We start from the raw sequence: 21498 nt of genomic DNA on the forward strand, positions 1-21498 counted from the left end.
CTGCCGTCGCATTCCCATTCATAGTTTACGTCTCCGACACCGAGCCGACCTGGGATCAGTTGAAAGTAGGGACTAGGACGAGTTTAGGCTTTTTTCATGACGGTCCAGGCACAGACAACGCATATAAAGGATCTGCAGGCTCCATAGCCCATGGAGTGTTTGTTAGAAATAATGTATCTTAACTCCGACAAATGGTTCCTGCTTGACAGAGATCAGTATCAATGGAAGAGGCCGAGCACAAGCAGACTGCAACCGATGCAACAGAAGGATGACAGTTCAAAGTAAGATTCCCTAAATGCATAATTTTAAGCTTTTTTTTCTTCTGATTTATCAGAACCAAAAGTTGAAATACTTTTGCTTTGTGGAATTATTTAAAATGTTGTGATACTCACCTTCCACTGTGTAAGTATTTGTTGTTTAATGTAAAATTGATAGAACTTCTTATCTCGTTCGCCAGACACTTTCCGTTCAAAGTCAAGCACTGCCGCCTATGGAGGTTAATGAAAAAAACGTATAATGTGCAGATGTCTTCTGACCCCTTTATTAATTTCCTCATCAACTGGTCTGCTCCATTTGCCCCTCAATGGCATCTTGATATGACTAATTAATACAGGGCCAATGTCAGAGAATCAAGGTGTAGTCTTTCCTTTGCCACAGCTATATCTAATTGCTCCATCTACCCTGACAGCATGGTTAAGGCATAGTTACGGATTAAATACCCCCTGAGTACCTCTCTGTCTCAGATAATGAGACAAGGGACTGCTATTGCATTCACTTAATTTGATTTGAAAAGAACGTTAATGGGGGCTATATTTTTAAGCAATAAGGCCCGAGGGTATGTGGTGTAAGGCCAATATACCTTGCTAAGGGATAGTATTATTATTATTATTATTATGCACGACGACAACAGCCCTTAGCCGTTGTATATTAGCCATATATCACAAACGCCAGAGGTATCTTATTGCTACGTATTATAAACTGGTTACCAACCTAATTAGAGCAGTACAACTAAATGTTTTCTTATACCTGTGGTATACGGTTTGATATACCACTGCTGTCAGCCAATCAGCATTCAGGGCTCGAACCATCCAGTTTAAAATTGTTGTTAAATAGTCTCTCAGTTGTAGCCATTGCATGAATATGGATTTAAGTGAAATCACGGCAGTATTATGTTATATTTTGTGTGGTAGCGTAATGCATAGGGGTTAGGCAAAGTGACGCTCCAGCAGTTTGATAAATGATATTTTAGTGACCTCTTGTGAAAAGAATAGAGAATGAGGGTTCTGAACTTTTAAAGGGAAATTTCAAAAATGTTCATATTCATCAATTCCAGCAACACGCCAGTTAAAAAGAGAGGAAGATAAGTGTTTCCAATGACATCAACAACCAATCAGTAGACAATTAGAAGGGAATTATTAGGCACTGCCTACTCATAATTGGTTAAAATCACATGATGCACATTAACCGAAAGTAGCCTATGGGTGAGAGGCATTTATGTGTTGTATATTTTTTGTGATGTCACATTTTGCCACTGTGAAGGGAAGGATATCTAGTCAGTTGCGCAACTGAATGCATTCAACCGAAATATGTCTTCCGCTGCCTTAATCGACGTTGACTGGAAAGCAGTATGTTGTTGCAGGGGGTTAGTTGCCTTGCTCAACGGCAGAATGGCAAATTTATCCACCTTGCCTTCTCAGGGATTCAAATCAGCAACCTTTCGGTTAATGGCTCAATGCTTCTAACCGCCAAGCTACTTGGACAGTAATGCATAAGGTGATGGGTCAGGTCATAGGTTACGTTATCTTTAAAGGTAGACTCAGAGAAATGACAGGAGATGTAGCTGCACCAAGTAAACTAGTAGTAGTGGATACATTTCCTCAAAAACCAGGAGCGCTGAAGCGCGAGGCTAAACTTCTCAGCTGTTTTGGTCCTGTAGCTACCACATTGTAACATTGTAACAGTGTGCTGTGCAGTGGAGGCTGCTGAGGGGAGGACAGCTCATTATAATGGCTGGAATGCAGTGTAATGGAATGGTAGCAAACATATGAAGACCATGTTTTTGATACCATTCCATTTTCTCCATTCCAGACATTTATTATGAGCCGTTCTCCCCTCAGCAGCCTCCACTGGTAAATGCACATATCCCAGGTATTCTTCCTGACTGTGTGAGATGAAAGCCTTGCATCGTGCTCATCTCAATGGCCGCTTTCGAGCGGATCATTTTTGCCAAGTTGATGACCATCGTTGGTTACCGCTTTTCAAGGAGTGTTGCATTCTGGGGATAATAATTGTCAGACTGAGGACTGCGTAGCACATGGGGATGTGTAAAACATACTCCGCAGCCTCTGAAGTGTCCCCACCAGAGAATTGCTAGCTTTTAGCCTGGCGCAGACTGGTAACACACTTCAGAAGGCCGGTCACTAGTGCTAGCAAGGCAGAGGTCCTGGGGTCGAGCCTCGATGTGAGCCGAATCATGAGGAAGTGGTACTCACTAAGCAAGCAGCGTGACATCCTTTACACTTACATGTACTTTACAAATATCATGCAATTAAAGGACATGATGTTTTGACTGCCAGTTTCTGCAGTTGCTTCTCACCAGCTGCACCATGCAGCCGTCACCTGCACTGTGGGAGGCTCTATTGTCACGAATTAGGGAGTCTTTGTATAACCATGCGAACGTGACCAAAGACATGACTGAAACAAGAACACATTTGCAGGGATTTATGTGGGCGGTGGATATACTGTATACAAATAAATGTAATATTTGAGGTGCTCTCTCACTAATTGATTGTACAATGTACACACATACTATTATAATTTCAGTTTGTGAGTGTGTGATATGGGGGTTAGATACATGTTTATTTCGACGCCATCTTGCTGAGTCTACCTTTTAAATGACAAAGTCAGTGTCAATGTGACCCGCCAGATTAAGAAGTTTGAAAACCCAATCAGAAAAAAAACCTTGAAAACCCCATTTGATTTTTGCCCCCTAAAAAAACTGAAAATACTTCATTTTGGTTTTTATTTTATTTGAATGGTTTTAGTGTCAAAGATAATAGTTTCAGTATAGTTTTAGTTTTTCAAACTGGTTTGTTAATCATTTTATTTCAGTTTACTGAATAGTTTTTTCATGATTTACTTTTCGTTTTCATTTACTATAATAACCTTGGTGGTCACTCAATTGACAGAAAAGCAGATATGGAGCAGCAGAGATCTCACAGGGATGGTTGCTCAAGCCCTATGAAATCACTGTACTATTGTTGCCTCACAAAGGCCTGGGAGAAAACGACTCCATTTCAATTAGGTGGGCCTTTCTGTACCCGTGCTGTTGATGAAAGTTTGATGAGCATGTGTTGGCTGGGTTGTGTTCGGCTGGTTTGGCATTTGCTCTGTGAGGGAAATGTGAGCTGTCTGGCTGGGACGTCCACCCTCCTCTTTGACCTCCACCAACCGTTAAGCCGCCTGCATCACTCTCTCGCTAATTAGTTTTCCTTTGCCATCCATACCACACAGGAGGGTTTTTGTTCTTGTTTACTAGAGGGTGGTAGTGTGTGGTGTTTACAGGAAGTATACAGGATCCCCCTCAAATTCAAGTTAAGTTGGATTCTTTTTGCAGAAATGAAGCTTTCCCCCACATGCATCTTTTCCTCTGTGCATTTATTATTTTAATGAACGAGCTTATAGAAACATGATGAGGACAGCAGTTTCATTGTGCTGCTAGACTCTCTGCCCAGGGGGAGAGAATGTCAAAGATAGCAAGGTGTGGTTTTTCCACATGAACGCTCTACTGAACCACAGGTGGGACCGACCAGGCTTCCACTCACTGGGGCTCAACTGTTGCTGTGGGAGCCAAGGAAATAAGGAAACAGAGAGAAAGATGTATGGATAGCATTTGTTGCTATGGGATGGAGAAGGATTCAGGGAGAAAAGAATGAGAGAGAGATGAGTGGAAACAGAACAGGAAAAGGTAGGAAGAGAGATGAAGACAGTCCCTGGATGCCAGACAGGAGACATAGCAGTGATATGGTGTACTAGTAAGTTTGTGTGTCTGTGTCTGTGTGTGTGCACACGCATGCAACTAATGAATCACTGAACTGCCTGTCCCCAGCAGACCAATAGACATAGAAGAGACAGAGCAGGAAGGGGGAGAGAGAGGAAGAAGGGGCAGGATAGATGGGAGGAGGGGAGGGAGGAGAGGGATAGATGGGAGGAGAGGGATAGAAGGGAGGAGGTGATAGACGAGAGGGGAGGGATAGACGAGAGGGGAGGGATAGACGGGAGGGAGGGGAGAGGGATAGACTGGAGGAGAGAGATAGATGGGAGGGGAGGGGAGGGATAGATGGGAGGGAGGGGATAGACGGGGGAGGGGAGGGATAGATGGGGAGGGGAGGGGAGGGAGGGATAGACAGGAAGAGGAGGAGGGATAGGAGGGGAGGGATAGACAGGAGGAGTAGATGGGAGTAGGGGGAGGGATAGATGGGAGGAGGGGGATAGACGGGAGGGAGGAGAGGGATAGACAGGAGAGGGAGGGGAGGAGGGGGAGGGATAGGAGGAGGGGGATAGACGGGAGGAGTAGACGGGAGTAGGGGAGGGATAGATGAGAGGGAGGGATAGATGAGAGGGAGGAGAGGGATAGACAGGAGAGGGAGGGGAGGGAGGGATAGAGAAAGAGAGGAGAGACGTCAGCAGGGAGTTTCAACCATGGTCAGACCGTAAGAAGGTATCAGAGTCATCCGGTGATCTGAAGGGGGCGTCGGAGGCGGGGGGGAAGATGAGAAGACCGTCACCTTGTGCGTGACCAGCACCCTGGGGTTTGCTTTGACCTTTACTGTACCAGCCAGAGAGGAGGCAGGAGAGGAGGTGGGGGAGGAGGAACCTTTGGCTGGAGATGCGTGAGTGTGGGCTGAGGTGTGCCGGGCAGAGTGCTGGGGTGGACAGCCAGGTCAGACAGCTGAGGAGGAGGCAGTGGACAACCCCTGGCTCTTTGGCTCCAGGCACCTCTAGGGAGGGAGAGTAGATGCCTGCGGCTGCCGTTACCCAGGGTGTTTCCCTCAACCTGGGGGCCCTGCCTGGCTCCAGCCTCCCACTGCTGGTCCACCCGTTCCACACGGACTACTGTAGGCTAAGGGAACACAGCAGGGGCAGGGCACTCATCGTCATAGGGTAAGTCAAGTCGTGTTTTTTTTTGTAAGGAAGCTATAGTTAATTGATTATAAAAAAATGCATATTTGAGACATTTATCTCCACTCCATTCATCTGTATCACCTGATGGCGTCTAGTTTCAATGACGTTTGGTTCAGTGCTTGACTTGGGCAGGAGATCACTGGAGTTGAGAACTGGCATCTGACATTTTCCACAGCTTGAGCTCCTGTTCCTCTTTATAGAATATTAGCTCAAAGTATTTGTGTAGCTCCTGCACCTAAATATAAATAGTACCAGCACCCAAAATGAGTACCGGCACCTATTTCAGTCCAAGTCGAGCACTGATTTGGTTTCAGTTTCCATCTTGTAATGACTTTTCAGCGGTTTAACAGTTCCATTGCTCTATGACATAGTTCATTGTAATATTTGTAGCATGCTGTGTATGTTGCAATAGTGTCAGGACACGCTGTTCATTATCCCAGCCGAAAACTCAGCAGGGACTGGAAATGGCATTATCAGACAGTGTACATTTATCTCACACCAGTTTGTGCTATTCTCTCCTTAGATTACATTGTGTACAAGAGACATTTAAATGGAAATCCAGGGACATATTATGCAAGAAATTGAAACAATATGACATGTGGATATGAATTTAAAATATATATTTCAATGTTTTTATTCTAATTCTGTCTATCCATCTTTATTTCAAACAAACAACAAAAGATGAAGTAGTAGACTAACTCATTCAGGCATGTAATTGTCAGCATATTTATTACCGTGCCTTGTTCAGGTTGAATTATTAATGTCATAACTAGCAGGAGGATTAGGGGGGTAGTCAGTCAGTGGAAGAAAGCTGGCTGGGGTGCTGTTGTACGGGCTGGGTGAGGGTTTGTTACCATCATCGTGCTAATGTTGCTGCTGTCCTTTTGAACGGGACATCTGTTTGGCACTGTCACTCATCAGGTAAGCATGGAGGTGACGTATCAGGTGTGACTTGACTGTTATGTGGTGTATGTGGTATGTATAATGTATGCAAGATAATCACATAGGTATGGAACTTCCTCATCTGCCTTCCATCTACCTACCTACTATACTTCCCCGCGAAGCAAAAACTTTTAAACATTGCCAGCTTTTCTTTGCATTTGTTCCAGGAAAAAGCTGGTCAGCGAGAAGAGCATTTTCTCAAACCCTTCCCTCTTCACCCGAGGCAGTCAAGGAGTGGCCATTGCAAGTCAGCTAAGGTACTGTGCTTCAAATCAATCATGTGTTACGTTGTAATTTTCCAATGATAGAAATCAGTAGTAAATGATTTAACAGTAGATTTAACAGATAGCCATAAGTAACATTTTATATAACGACTTGTTTCATAATGGACAACCAGGTCTGCTTCTCCAATGGCACCCTAATTCCCTCTATAGTGCTCTACCTTTGACCACTACTATTGACCAGAGCCCTTGGTCAAAAGTTGTGCACTATATAGGGAATAGAGTGCCATTTGGGATGCAACCAGTGTGGGTGAGGTCTTCTCTGATGCTAATGTATTCCTCCAGTGAGTTGTCTTCGTACCAGTCTTCCTGTGGGGGATTGACCCCTGAGAGACTCCTCACCTGCTGGTCTGAGACTCAGAGCTGTGATACAGGCCTCTCTACTGAACAGAGCTCTCTCTACTCATGGAGATATGATGTATGAGCGTGCACACACCTACACACACACACACACACACACACACACACACACACACACACACACACACACACACACACACACACACACACACACACACACACACACACACACACACACACACACACACACACACACACACACACACACACACACACACACACACACACACACACACACACACACACACACACACACACACACACACACACACACACACACACACACACGGTAGCCTAGTGGTTAGAGTGTTGGACTAGCAACCGGAAGGTTGCAAGTTCAAAACTCCTGAGATGGCAAGTCTGTCATTCTGCCCCTGAACAGGCAGTTATAACCCACTGTTCCTAGGCCGTCATTGAAAATAAGAATTTGTTCTTAACTGACTTGCCTAGTTAAATAAAAATAAATAAAAACACACACACACACACACACAGAGCCCTTTGCAGTATAGAAGGTCTTGTGAGTGTGTGCCTCCTGTGGTGTGTTCAGGAGTTTGACAGAGTGAACACCCAGCGTGTGCGTCAGCTATTCAGTGATGTGGACGAGCTGCTGTATGAAGGGAGGGTGAACAGCAGCTCCCTGGGACTGCAGGAGGAGTGTCAGGAGTGGAACGGACACTCCCCACACCTCAGGTACACCAACAGCATGGCCATGTCCCAAATGCCTATCTATACTGCATTTCTTTACCCTATGGGCCCCTGTCAAGTGTAGTGCATTACATAGGGAATAGGGTGCCAGTTGGGATGCAAATAAAGTCCTTCATGTGAAAGTGTTTAATTGAATTGGCTCTCTCTCTGTGTCTCTTTCCAATACTTTCTTATATTGTTTCTGTCTTTCCTTCACAGAATTCTGGGTAATCAGCTGGAGTCGCCCAATCAGGAAGGGTTTCAGTACGTTCACAGGAGAGTGGAGGCCAGTGGAGGGAGAGGGAGTGCAGTGCTGCCCCCGTGTGTGGACAAGAGGGAGAACTCTGGAGAGTAAGGCCTGGCTCCTTGTGTATACTACACAAAAACAACAACATGACGCTAACATCTCACGGTGCTTCAGTTGGTTTCCCATGGCAACAGAGCAGACATGAGAATTTTGGAGGAGTGGTATTATGGTTGTGTGTTCAGGTGTGTGTTGTGGAGGTGAGCTCTGTGGCAGCGGGCCAGCTAAGGGACAGATGGAATCATGAGCAATCTGCCATGGTTCTGGGAATAACATCCAGGCAGTCTGTCTCCAGGCAACACAGTTGTTTGTTTACTAATCAATTCCAAACAAGGATTTACCTTATTAAACACACCTACTTAAACACACCTATTACAGCCTTGTTTGTTCAGGATTCAGTGAGGGAGCCAGACTAGTGGGAGAATGACTGTCTGGCTGCATAAATACACATACTGTAGTATGGTATGAATACAATGCAAGTGGTAGCACAGTATGCTTTCAAAGGTGATCCAAAACAATGATCTAGAAATGATCTAGTAAGGAGAAATGCCAAAAGACCTCATCCAAGTACACATCAAGATGAACTCTGAAAGATTTAAACAACCTTGATGTTTTCTCAGACCATAGCTAACTAAAATCCCTTTTATATCAAAACCTGACTTTCTTTACCATACTGTCTGCCTTATACAGTGCCTTCTGTTTGGGGCAGGGAGTAAAAAATGTGGTACATGAAAACCTGCATCGAGACACAGTCATGGTTCTGGTATTTTCTTACAAAAAATCCTTCGATGCCTCTGAAAACTTGTCCCAGCTTTTTATTTTATTGTTTTAGCAAAAAAAAAAGTGCATATTTTTTATTAACAACAAATCAATACAAAAAGTACATGGGTAACACAGGTACAGTTGAGGTCGGAAGTTTACATACACTTAGGTTGGAGTAATTCAAACTCATTTTTCAACCACTCCACAAATTTCATGTTAACAAACTATAGTTTTGGCAAGTCGGTTAGGACATCTACTTTGTGCATGACATAAGTAATTTTTCCAACAATTGTTTACAGACAGATTATTTCACGTATAATTCACTGTATCACAATTCCAGTGGGTCAGAAGTTTACATACACTAAGTTGACTGTGCCTTTTAAACAGCTTTGAAAATTCCAGAAAATTATGTCATGGCTTTAGAAGCTTCTGATAGGCTAATTGACATCATTTGAGTAAATTTGAGGTGTACCTGTGGATGTATTTCAAGGCCTACCTTCAATCTCAGTGCCTCTTTGCTTGACATCATTGGAAAATCAAAAGAAATCAGCCAAGACCTCAGAATTTTTTTTGTAGACCTCTACAAGTCTGGTTCATCCTTGGGAGCACTTTCCAAATGCCTGAAGGAACCACGTTCATCTGTACAAAAAAATAGTACGCAAGTATAAACACCATGGGACCACGCAGCCATCCTACTGCTCAGGAAGGAGACGTGTTCTGTCTCCTAGAGATGAACGTATTTTGGTGCGAAAAGTGCAAATCAATCCCAGAACAACAGCAAAGGACCTTGTGAAAATGCTGGAGGAAACTGATACAAAAGTATCTATATCCACAGTAAAATGAGTCCTATAACCTTAAAGGCCGCTCAGTAAGGAAGAAGCCACTGCTCCAAAACCGCCATAAAAAAGCCAGACTACGGTTTTCAACTGCACATGGGGACAAAGATCGTACTTTCTGGAGAAATGTCCTCTGGTCTGCTGCAGGAGGGACTGGTGCAATTCACAAAATACATGGCTTCATGAGGTAGGAAAATTATGTGGCTATATTGAAGCAACATCTCAAGACATCAGTTAGTAAGAACTTCTTAAGGATAGGGTCTAGTTTCCTGAATTTCCGCCTGACTGATGTGCCCCAAGTAAACTGCCTGTAACTCAGGCCCAGAAGCCAGGATATGCATATAATCGGTAGCATTGAATAGAAAACAGTAGTTTCTAAAACTGTTCAAATAATATCTGAGACTATAACAGAATTGATATGGCAAATGAAAATCTAAAGAAAAACCAACCAGATATTGTTTTTTTTAGGTCCCAGGCTCATACAATTGAAAGCTATGGGCCCTATGTAATTCCGACTTCCAGATTGCAATTCCTATGGCTTTCACTGGATGTCAACAGTCTTTATTGAAGGTTTCAGGCTTGTCTTTTGAAAAACAAGCAAGAATTTGGAGATTTGGTGAAGAGAGCACCGGAACAATATCAGTCTTTCGGTGCGCGAGGGAGAGGGTGCGCTTACTAATTTTGCTTTCCTATTTAACATACTACTTTCTGTATGAAATATTATAGTTTATTTACATTTTAGAGAACCTAAGAATTAAATAGAAAAGTCGTTTGACTTGTTTGGACGAATTTTAGCGGTAGCTTTTTGGACTCCTTTGAACGAGTGGATGTTGAACGAGTGGATTACTGAAATCGATGGCGCCGACTAAACTGACTTTTTGGGATATAAAGAAGGATTTTATCTAACAAAACGACCATTCATGTTGTAGCTGGGACCCTTGGGATTGCAAACAGAGGAAGATCTTCAAAAGTAAGTGATTTATTTCATCGCTATTTGTAATTTTCTGAAGCCTGTGCTGGTTGAAAATATGTTGATGTGGGCGCCGTCCTCAGACAATCGCATGGTATGCTTTCGTTGTAAAGTCTATTGTAAATCGAACAACGCAGTTAGATTAACAATAATGTAAGCGTTTAAATGATATAAGATACTTGTATGTTCATGAATGGTTTATATTACGAGTATTTATTTGAATTGTGCACCCCACAATTTCACCGGATGTTGTGAAATTTGGGGGCGCCCAATTTCGCTTGAGGGATGACCTATCCCTGTTAAAGCTTGGTCGCAAATGGGTCTTCCAAATGAACAATGACCCCAAGCATACTTCCAAAGTTGTTGCAAAATGGCTTAAGGTCAACAAAGTCAAGGTATTGGAGTGGCCATCACAAAGCCCTGACCTCAATCCAATAGAACATTTGTGAGCAGAACTGAAAAGGCGTGTGCGAGCAAGGAAGCCTACAAAGCTGACTCAGTTACACCAGCTCTGTCAGGAGGAATGGGCCAAAATGTACCTAACTTCTTGTGGGAAGCTTGTGGAAGCCTACCCAAAATGTTTGACCAAAATTAAACAATTTAAAGGCAATGCTACCAAATACTTATTGAGTTTATGTAAACTTCTGACCCACTGGGAAGGTGATGAAAGAAATAAAAGCTGAAATAAATCATTCTCTCGACTATTATTCTGACATTTCATATTCTTAAAATAGTGGTGATCCTAACTGACCCAAGACAGGGAAATTTTAGTAGGATTAAATGTCAGGAATTGTGAAAAACTGAGTTTAAATGTATTTGGCTAAGGTATATGTAAACTTCCGACTTCAACTGTTTATATAAAGAATATACAAAGGACATTTGGGCTAGGAGGTACAGTATGAAAAGCAGAGTTTCACTGGAAATGTGTCAATATAATTGCAAACCAACATGAAGTTAAGGGCACCAAAAGTAGAGAAGACATGATGAGGAATACATTTCCACATAGAAGGGGGTCTTATTAGGAATTAATTTATCCAATTGATTTTAAAAGTATTATTTAAGGTAGTAAAGTCCAGATAATTCAGCCCGCCATACTCATAAGTGTTCATTACAACAGTTCGGTTTCTCCACAGAAAGTTGAAAAGCATCTGGTCTATGTCTTTGCTTATTTTACCCCCAAGATAAAAAAGATACCTTCAGCCTTGGTTATTAGGACTCTTCCTTTTAAAGATACACCCCTCTGTAGACATTGATTTAGTTTCTTCTGGGTGTTTTAATAAGAGGGTTAACATTTAGTAAGCCTCTAGATTTCTAATCCTTATTAATGGTTATGCCTAAATATCTAAGCGCTTCTTTCACTGGCATACCATAATATGAGGGTGTCACACAATATTTGACAGTCGTAGGTTCACATTTATTAATGTTAAGTAAAAATTGCTAGAGTAGTTAGCAAGTCTTGTTTGCTCATCTGTAATAACACCATCAATGTTTAAATGATGGATAGTGTTATTTGTAGAATGACATAGGATGAATTCTGTTCTCCCTCATCAAGCCATTTTTTCCAAGATCTAATAAAGGCTCCTTCTGCTTTTAATCTATATATATTATCCAGTTTATTTAATCATATATATTATCCAGTTTATTTAATCTATATATATTATCCAGTTTATTTAATCTATATATATTATCCAGTTTATTTAATCTATATATATTATCCAGTTTATTTAATCTATACATATTATCCAGTTTATTTAATCATATATATTATCCAGTTTATTTAATCTATATATATTATCCAGTTTATTTAATCATATATATTATCCAGTTTATTTAATCATATATATTATCCAGTTTATTTAATCAAATATATTATCCAGTTTATTTAATCTATATATATTATCCAGTTTATTTAATCTATATATATTATCCAGTTTATTTAATCATATATATTATCCAGTTTATTTAATCTATATATATTATCCAGTTTATTTAATCTATATATATTATCCAGTTTATTTAATCATATATATTATCCAGTTTATTTAATCATATATATTATCCAGTTTATTTAATCTACATATATTATCCAGTTTATTTAATCACATATATTATCCAGTTTATTTAATCTATATATATTATCCCATTTATTTAATCTATATATATTATCCAGTTTATTTAATCATATATATGTGTGTGTGTATTTATTATCTAGATTATTTTGTAACTCAATCAGTTCCATGTTCTACTCCCCTGAGAGGCCGGCTGGGGACCTCTGAGAAAGGGAAGTTATCTTAATGATCACCTTTTCCTCCTCAGCTCTTCTGGTCTTAGCAAGATTACTACCAGATTTCCTAAGGTCTTTGGCCACTTCAAATTTAAAGAGCTCCCAGTTCGTGCGATAAGATTGTTCTTCACAAGCTCTTTCCCAAAAGTGTGAGAGCAGAGTTTAACCTCAAACTTAATTATATCATTATTTAACAAGGAGCTATTTAGCTTCCAGTAGGACGCTTGACCTAGGTTAGTATCAGGGGTAAATATTTTGACATCAATGTAAATAGCCCTATGTTCTGTGAAGAGCTATTGTACTTCACATTGTTTCGTAACCCTCTGAAGGCTCCGCTTGGGTCATTACAATGTGGGTCATTACAATGAAAAATACCTTTGGTATATAAACAGTGACATATTTTTTTACTGGCAACATAGCATGAATTCTGTCTGAAATAGGTATACTGTGGCCTGTGAAAGTATTCACCCCCTTGGCATTTTTCCTATTCTGTTGCCTTGCAACCTGGATTTAAAATGATTTTGTATCATTTGATTTACACAACATGCATACCACTTTGAAGATGCAAAATATTTTTTTCTTGTGAAACAAACAAGAAAACAGAACTTGAGCGTGCATAACTATTCACTCCCCAAAGTACTTTGTAGCGCCACCTTTTGCAGAAATTACAGCTGCAAGTCTCTTGGGGTATGTCTCTATAAGCTTGGCACAACTAGCCACTGGGATTTTTGCCCATTCTTCAAGGCAAAACTGCTCCAGCTTCTTCAAGTTGGATGGGTTCCGCTGGTGTACAGCAATCTTTAAGTCATACCACAGATTCTCAATTGGATTGAGGTCTGGGCTTTGACTAGGCCATTCCAAGACATTTGAATGTTTCCCCTTAAACCACTCGAGTGTTGCTTTAGCATTATGCTTAGGGTCATTGTCCTGCTGGAAGGTGAACCCCTGTCCCAGTCTCAAATCTCTGGAAGACTGAAACAGGTTTCCCTCAAGAATTTCCCTGTATTTAGTGCCATCCATCATTCTTTCAATTCTGACCAGTTTCCCAGTCCCTGCCGATGAAAAACATCCCCACAGCATGATGCTGCCACCACCATGCTTCACTGTGGGGATGGAGTTCTCGGGGTTTATGTATTTATTTTTATTTCACCTTCATTTAACCAGGTAGGCTAGTTGAGAACAAGTTCTCATTTACAACTGCAACCTGGCAGGTGTGATGAGAGGTGTTGGGTTTGCGCCAGACGTAGTGTTTTCCTTGATGGCCAAAAAGCTCAATTTTAGTCTCATGTGACCAGAATCCCTTATTCCATATGTTTGGGGAGTCTCCCACATGCCTTTTGGTGAACATCAAACGTGTTTGCTTTTTCTTTAAGCAATTGCTTTTTTTCTGGACAATCTTCTGTAAAGCCCAGCTCTGTGGAGTGTACGGCTTAAAGTGGTCCTATGGACAGATACTCCAATCTCCCCTGTGGAGCTTTGCATGTCCTTCAGGGTTATCTTTGGTCTCTTTGTTGCCACTGATTAATGCCCTCCATGCCTGGTCTGTGAGTTTTGGTGGGCGGCCCTCTCTTGGCAGCTTTGTTGTGGTGCCATATTATTTCCATTTTTAAATAATGGATTTAATGGTGCTCCGTGGGATGTTCAAAGTTTCTGATATTTTTTTATAACCCTACCCTGATCTGTACTTCTCCACAACTTTGTCCCTGACCTGTTTGGAGAGCTCCTTGGTCTTCATGGTGCCACTTACTTGGTGGAACCCCTTGCTTAGTGGTGTTGCAGACTCTGGGGCCTTTCAGAACAGGTGTGTGTATATATACTAAGATCATGTGACACTTAGATTGCACACAGGTGGACTTTATTTAACTAATTATGTGACTTCTGAAGGTAATTGGTTGCACCAGATCTATTTAGGGGCTTCATAGCAAAGGGGGTGAATACATATGCATGCACCACTGCACCACCATTTTGAATTTTTTTGAATTTTTTGAAACAAGTTTTTTTTTTCACTTCACCAATTTGGACTACTTTGTGTATGTCCATTACATGAAATCCAAATAAAAATCTATTTAAATTACAGGTTGTAATGCAACAAAATAGGAAAAATGCAAAGGGGATGAATACTTTTGCAAGGCACTGTACTCATAATAATCTGCTTTCCTGACTGCAGGTTATGTGTTGAAGGTCACGGTCTTTCCCCAACTCCCTGCACATTGCAGGGGGCAACCCCTCTCTCCCACTCTCTCTGTGATCACTCATCCCTACTACAAGAAGAGGTCTATGAGGCAGAGGGAAGGATGGAGGAATTTCTTGCCTATGATGCCAAAGACACGTAAGGCATTTGAACTTTACTTTCTAAGCATAATATTTCAAGATTATGTGGAAGCATGTAACAGCCTGTGGGAGAGAGAGAGAGGGAGTGTGCGTGTGTCTGTGTGCAAGCCTGTGGTGGAACGAGGGCCTTATTGCTCCAGTGTGTCGTGACGTCAGTGTTTTCTCCCCAGGGAGGATGAGTGGGTGAGTCAGAGAGGAGTCTCGGGATCTGTGGGGGCAGCAGGGAGATCCGGGGTACCCCCTCTGTCTCCCCACACCTGTATCAGGGATGCCGTGGCTGACGAGGCCTTTGATGACATGTGGAGGGAGGTGGTGAACTCTCTGGGGGAGCTCCTCCACAAACACTGGCAGAGACAAATCACTGGTCTGTCTATCTACAAACCACTGTATTACAGAGCTGCCATAGAACTACATGAATACCAATGATGATATGCCTATTATACACAGCAATCATGGTACTGCACACCAACTCTGTTATAACTAATGGTTTTTGTTATGCTGTGTTATGAATTGGGCTAGGAGTTAGACCTGATCACTTGACCTGGCCAGGATAAACTCTGGGTCCTAGTTAAGAATCAAAGTATTTTGTTTTTACCGGAGGTGGAGCAGGTCACAGAGGAGTTTTGGAGGCTCTTGGTGGAGTCTTGGGTGATCCCTCTCCTCACATCAACAGTAAATGTCAGCGTGTCCCTCTCTCCAGGGGCTCCAACACACGTAGCATGCTGCTGTGGTCCAACTGCTGCCCCAGTACACAGGTGAGAAGTCTGCCAGCCACCAAAACAGTGTCAGCTGCTGCCATTGACTCTCTAGAGGAGCTCGTGCACTTCTGGCAACAACACCATTCAATTGAATTAACATTTATCTCAAATACAATTATTACAATGGCCTCAAAAGAGGAGCCAAGGCCCCCTTAAAACAAGCCTTGAGCTATATTTATTTACTTCTTTTTTTTCTAGGCCTCTCAGGTATCAAGTACCTTCAAGATGAATTTAAATGGTGTTATGACAATCCAAGCTAAGCCTCTTCAACAAAGACAACATGGATTTGCAGAGAAGTCTCAGTAAGTCTGTCTGAATCCCCAGCTATAAGCTCGGGTCTGATCCTGAACAAACAAAACCATTCCTGTTTCTCTTTGGGGCTGGACAGGGTACCATTTGGGATGCAGCCTTTCTGTTAGGCTTTGAGATGAGTACAAATAAGAACTCCAACATCTAAAATAGATTAGAAAAGAAATTGACACACTGGTATGACTTTAAGTAATGTCATTAGTATCACTACTTTTTAAAAAACTTTTCTGTAGTTGTGATCTGGAGGACAGGCCCAGCAGAGCTCCAGCCCCCACTATGTCTCCATCCAGGAGAGCATGTAGTACGCCCTCCCACAGAGCCCCAGGCCCAGCCCAGCGAGGCATGCCCCTGCCCAGGCTCCATATCTGCTCCAGACCCAGCTCCACCTCCAGAAGTACCAGCTCCAGGGGCAGGGCCAGGAGCTGCCTCAGCCCCAGACACACTGTCCCCAGACACCAGGTCATCAGAGGAACCAGACTGTGAGATATCTACTGTATATATTAATAAGTAAGCTAGGCTGATGTTTAATTGCAACACAATAATAATTGGTATATGCAACTACATTAAATGATTAGGACTTGGTTATGGTAATATTTAAATTTTTAGGTCAAATAATAAAATTGCAGTTTTGTTCTAGAGAAGTGTTACATCATTTAGCAGACTCTCTTATCCAGAGCAGCTAGGGTTAAGTGACTTGCTCATAGCCATACCGAAAGATTTTTCACCCAGTTGACTCTGGGATTTGAACCAGCAACCTTTCAGTTACTGGCCCCATTGCTACCTGCCGTCCAACTATCATAACAAGGCTGTAATTGTCCTGGTTTGTACTGTAGGACCACAGTGACAGAAGGACAGCCGTCCCCAATCCTCAGTTCAATACAGAACCAGAGGCTCCTCCCCCTCCTCCATGCTGACCAATCAGAGCTGGAAACCTCAGTGTGTACTGCTGCACCCATGCAGGTACCAGGTGACCTACTGTTTCGTCAATGTACTCAAATGTCAGTACAGGAAGTTAGTATATCAATGTGTCAATTCTAATGTAGGTTATAGTAAATTACATTTGCCTGAATAACATAATCAATAATCAAATCAAATCAAATTTTATTTGTCACATACACATGGTTAGCAGATGTTAATGCGAGTGTAGCGAAATGCTTGTGCTTCTAGTTCCGACAATGCAGTAATAACCAACAAGTAATCTAACAATTCCAAAACTACTGTCTTATACACAGTGTAAGGGGATAAAGAATATGTACATAAGGATATATGAATGAGTGATGGTACAGAGCAGCATAGGCAAGATACAGTAGCTGATATCGAGTACAGTATATACATATGAGATGAGTATGTAAACAAAGTGGCATAGTTAAAGTGGCTAGTGATACATGTATTACATAAGGATGCAGTCGATGATATAGAGTACAGTATATACGTATGCATATGAGATGAATAATGTAGGGTATGTAAACATTATATAAGGTAGCATTGTTTAAAGTGGCTAGTGATATATTTACATAATTTCCCATCAATTCCCATTATTAAAGTGGCTGGAGTTGAGTCAGTGTCAGTGTGTTGGCAGCAGCCACTCAATGTTAGTGGTGGCTGTTTAACAGTCTGATGGCCTTGAGATAGAAGCTGTTTTTCAGTCTCTCGGTCCCAGCTTTGATGCACCTGTACTGACCTCGCCTTCTGGATGACAGCGGGGTGAACAGGCAGTGGCTCGGGTGGTTGATGTCCTTGATGATCTTTATGTCCTTGCTGTAACATCGGGTGGTGTAGGTGTCCTGGAGGGCAGGTAGTTTGCCCCCGGTGATGCGTTGTGCAGACCTCACTACCCTCTGGAGAGCCTTACGGTTGAGGGCGGAGCAGTTGCCGTACCAGGCGGTGATACAGCCCGCCAGGATGCTCTCGATTGTGCATCTGTAGAAGTTTGTGAGTGCTTTTGGTGACAAGCCGAATTTCTTCAGCCTCCTGAGGTTGAAGAGGCGCTGCTGCGCCTTCTTCACGATGCTGTCTGTGTGAGTGGACCAATTCAGTTTGTCTGTGATGTGTATGCCGAGGAACTTAAAACTTGCTACCCTCTCCACTACTGTTCCATCGATGTGGATAGGGGGTGTTCCCTCTGCTGTTTCCTGAAGTCCACAATCATCTCCTTAGTTTTGTTGACGTTGAGTGTGAGGTTATTTTCCTGACACCACACTCCGAGGGCCCTCACCTCCTCCCTGTAGGCCGTCTCGTCGTTGTTGGTAATCAAGCCTACCACTGTTGTGTCGTCCGCAAACTTGATGATTGAGTTGGAGGCGTGCGTGGCCACGCAGTCGTGGGTGAACAGGGAGTACAGGAGAGGGCTCAGAACGCACCCTTGTGGGGCCCCAGTGTTGAGGATCAGCGGGGAGGAGATGTTGTTGCCTACCCTCACCACCTGGGGGCGGCCCATCAGGAAGTCCAGTACCCAGTTGCACAGGGCGGGGTCGAGACCCAGGGTCTCGAGCTTGATGACGAGCTTGGAGGGTACTATGGTGTTGAATGCCGAGCTGTAGTCGATGAACAGCATTCTCACATAGGTATTCCTCTTGTCCAGATGGGTTAGGGCGTGGACCTATTTGGGCGGTAAGCAAATTGGAGTGGGTCTAGGGTGTCAGGTAGGGTGGAGGTGATATGGTCCTTGACTAGTCTCTCAAAGCACTTCATGATGACGGATGTGAGTGCTACCGGGCGGTAGTCGTTTAGCTCAGTTACCTTAGCTTTCTTGGGAACAGGAACAATGGTGGCCCTCTTGAAGCATGTGGGAACAGCAGACTGGTATAGGGATTGATTGAATATGTCCGTAAACACACCGGCCAGCTGGTCTGCGCATGCTCTGAGGGCGCGGCTGGGGATGCCGTCTGGGCCTGCAGCCTTGCGAGGGTTAACACGTTTAAATGTCTTTCTCACCTCGGCTGCAGTGAAGGAGAGACCGCATGTTTTCATTGCAGGCCGTGTCAGTGGCACTGTATTGTCCTCAAAGCGGGCAAAAAAGTTATTTAGTCTGCCTGGGAGCAAGACATCCTGGTCCGTGACTGGGCTGGATTTCTTCCTGTAGTCCGTGATTGACTGTAGACCCTGCCACATGCCTCTTGTGTCTGGGCCGTTGAATTGAGATTCTACTTTGTCTCTGTACTGACGCTTAGCTTGTTTAATAGCCTTGCGGAGGGAATAGCTGCACTGTTTGTATTCAGTCATGTTACCAGACACCTTGCCCTGATTAAAAGCAGTGGTTTGCGCTTTCAGTTTCACACGAATGCTGTGAAATGGGTAATGATGACATGTCTTTTAAATTACTTGTCATTCTGACCGAACGTAAATGACCATATTGATTCCGATTCTTGCATTTGCATGGACATGGAAAGCAAATATGTGTTGGCTTGGCTGACCTTGCAAACATGCGTATTTCCAGTACAAAGAGCAGGTGTGTGCTGCTGTAGGGCAAGTGAACTTTGGTCTCTCTCTCTCTCAATTCAATTCAAGGGCTTTATATCTCTCGCTCTCTCTCTCTCACAGCTCAGGGGGAGGATTCTGCAAGGAGGACATACCACTGTACCCATCTCCATCCTTCCACTCCTCAGAGAGCCCACTCTGCTGTTGGAGTCCCTGTCTCGTCCCAACACCACACACATACTCCGGGTACGAGACACACACACACACAGTGGTGGCGTGGTGGGGTTGCCTGTGGGAGTGGCAGTAGAAGAGATTGTATTACTGTCTGTTGCATAACAGATGCCCTTATCATTATATCAAGGGTACAAAGCTGTCTGCTTTGCAGCGTGGATTATTGCTCGACCTTGGTCAACTCGTTATTGGAAAAGAGAATGTGTTCTTAATGCCCCCTAGAGTTGATGTCAGCACCCCTGTGGAAATCTAATTAGCATAATAAAAACATCCCCATTAAAATCTGTCAATTTAAGTTAGAGATCAGTTTTTGCATTGGATGCGTCTCAATCCACCATATCCGCCGATATTTCACTTCTGCATCTGAGGTGAAAGGTGGCAGAGCTAGAGCGGTGTTTGTCAGACTATGATGTAGCATACGACCCCTCTATGGAAAGATGAGACTCTCACAAACATGATGGTGTTCTCCGTTTTACTCTGAGGTACAGCCGATCTGTCAAGTTATGTCTGTAGCGTCTGAACACTTTGGGCTACACACAAATACGAGACTGTCATGGACACGTACATGTCGGTTGTTTTACTCTAGGACGCCCACAGGCCTCACAAGACTTGTCTGAAGGTCCCCCGGTACCAGTTAAAAAAATTAATGGAAGTATATGTGGAGACAGTTTAGTGGCAAGAATAAGGGGTTAAATACATGTAAAATAATTTGGTTTTATATCTATCAGTAGGACTGATTTTTTGGGGGGACTATCTTTCGTTCCATGTAGTGAAAATGTTATTCAACGTGTTTATGTGGGCTAATAGCAGTAAGTGTCACGCATACTCCCTCTCCGACCTCTAGATCATCAGGCTGCTGATTATCCCGCACACCTGTCACCATCGTCTTGCGCACCTGCACCTCATAACACTTACCTGGACTCCATCACCTCCTTGTTTATCTTCCCTATATCTGTCACTCCCCTTGGTTCTTTCCTCAGGTGTTATTGACTCTGTTTTCATGTCGGTGTGGTGTTTGTGTTTCGTGGTCATTGAACTTGCTTCCCAGTGCACTCGTTACAGTAAGGCTTAGTCTGTAGAGGGTTCATTTACCTGGTTAAATAAGGGCTAAATAAATAAAAGCTGTCTACCTTTTTGTACAATGCCATGGTAATGATGGTAACATAATAGATTATTATCCTTGTTTCAACTTGGATTACTGTAGTGTAGGTTCCATATTACCACTATTTATCTAGGTGTGTTTGCTCAAATAGTATCCTTTTTCTTTTAACATGTGACTTGAAAGCAGCTATTTGTTTTCTAGTCAGACACACCCATGAAGCGATTGTTCACTCCCATGGATTTCACCTGCCACATGAAGACTGGGAAAGGACCTCACCCAGGTGACCTCAATAGTACTGTGTACTCATGTGTCTAGCCAACAAATGACATGACAGGTGTCCAGTGCAGGGGGATCTATAAGTATTATGTACATTGTAAATATTGTTTTAGATTTTTCAGTGCGTGTTCATAGCCTCGTGTTGTCGGAATTCATTATTTATTATTACAGCCTTTGAGGAAAGTGGAGGTTAAAGGCAGAGGCAGAATGTGTCATCGTCCCCATTGGCCCTGGTTCAAAGTAGTGCATTAGACAGAGGCTGCGGTTCAACTCATAAAAGACACCCTTGTCCACTTACCCTCACCTTATGCCCTTGGGGGAAACCCCACGGCCATATTTATTGTTGGTCCAAATTATTAGCCAAGAAAGGGAAGTTTGCAACCTAAGCCCTTCAGCCCTCGTTCTTAATGGAGTTTGCGAGTATACAATTATGTTGGGGCTGAAACACCCCATAATTCAATTAGCGA

At 42.9% G+C, this 21498-nt stretch overlaps 1 protein-coding gene across 4 annotated transcripts in view; it reads left to right on the forward strand.

The window, feature by feature from the left end:
- The window catches only part of fam149a (family with sequence similarity 149 member A), a 25592-nt gene continuing 4094 nt past the window's right edge, over positions 1-21498 (forward strand). The window contains exons 1-13 of one of the 4 annotated variants that reach the window (XM_024428865.2): positions 1-281; positions 6294-6383; positions 6693-6825; positions 7315-7457; positions 7671-7802; positions 14775-14936; positions 15109-15302; positions 15539-15693; positions 15895-15998; positions 16239-16484; positions 16839-16965; positions 19546-19668; positions 20957-21035. In XM_024428865.2, coding sequence (XP_024284633.1) covers positions 151-281; positions 6294-6383; positions 6693-6825; positions 7315-7457; positions 7671-7802; positions 14775-14936; positions 15109-15302; positions 15539-15693; positions 15895-15998; positions 16239-16484; positions 16839-16965; positions 19546-19668; positions 20957-21035 — 1819 coding nt within the window. In that variant the 5' untranslated portion in view covers positions 1-150. Of the gene's footprint in view, positions 282-4741; positions 5164-6293; positions 6384-6692; positions 6826-7314; positions 7458-7670; positions 7803-14774; positions 14937-15108; positions 15303-15538; positions 15694-15894; positions 15999-16238; positions 16485-16838; positions 16973-19545; positions 19669-20956; positions 21036-21498 lie in introns of those variants that run through there. The other 3 variants (XM_024428866.2, XM_024428868.2, XM_024428864.2) reach the window with 3 other exon arrangements.

Source organism: Oncorhynchus tshawytscha, linkage group LG08, assembly GCF_018296145.1.
Source record: "Oncorhynchus tshawytscha isolate Ot180627B linkage group LG08, Otsh_v2.0, whole genome shotgun sequence".
Classification (NCBI taxonomy): Eukaryota; Metazoa; Chordata; class Actinopteri; order Salmoniformes; family Salmonidae; genus Oncorhynchus; species Oncorhynchus tshawytscha.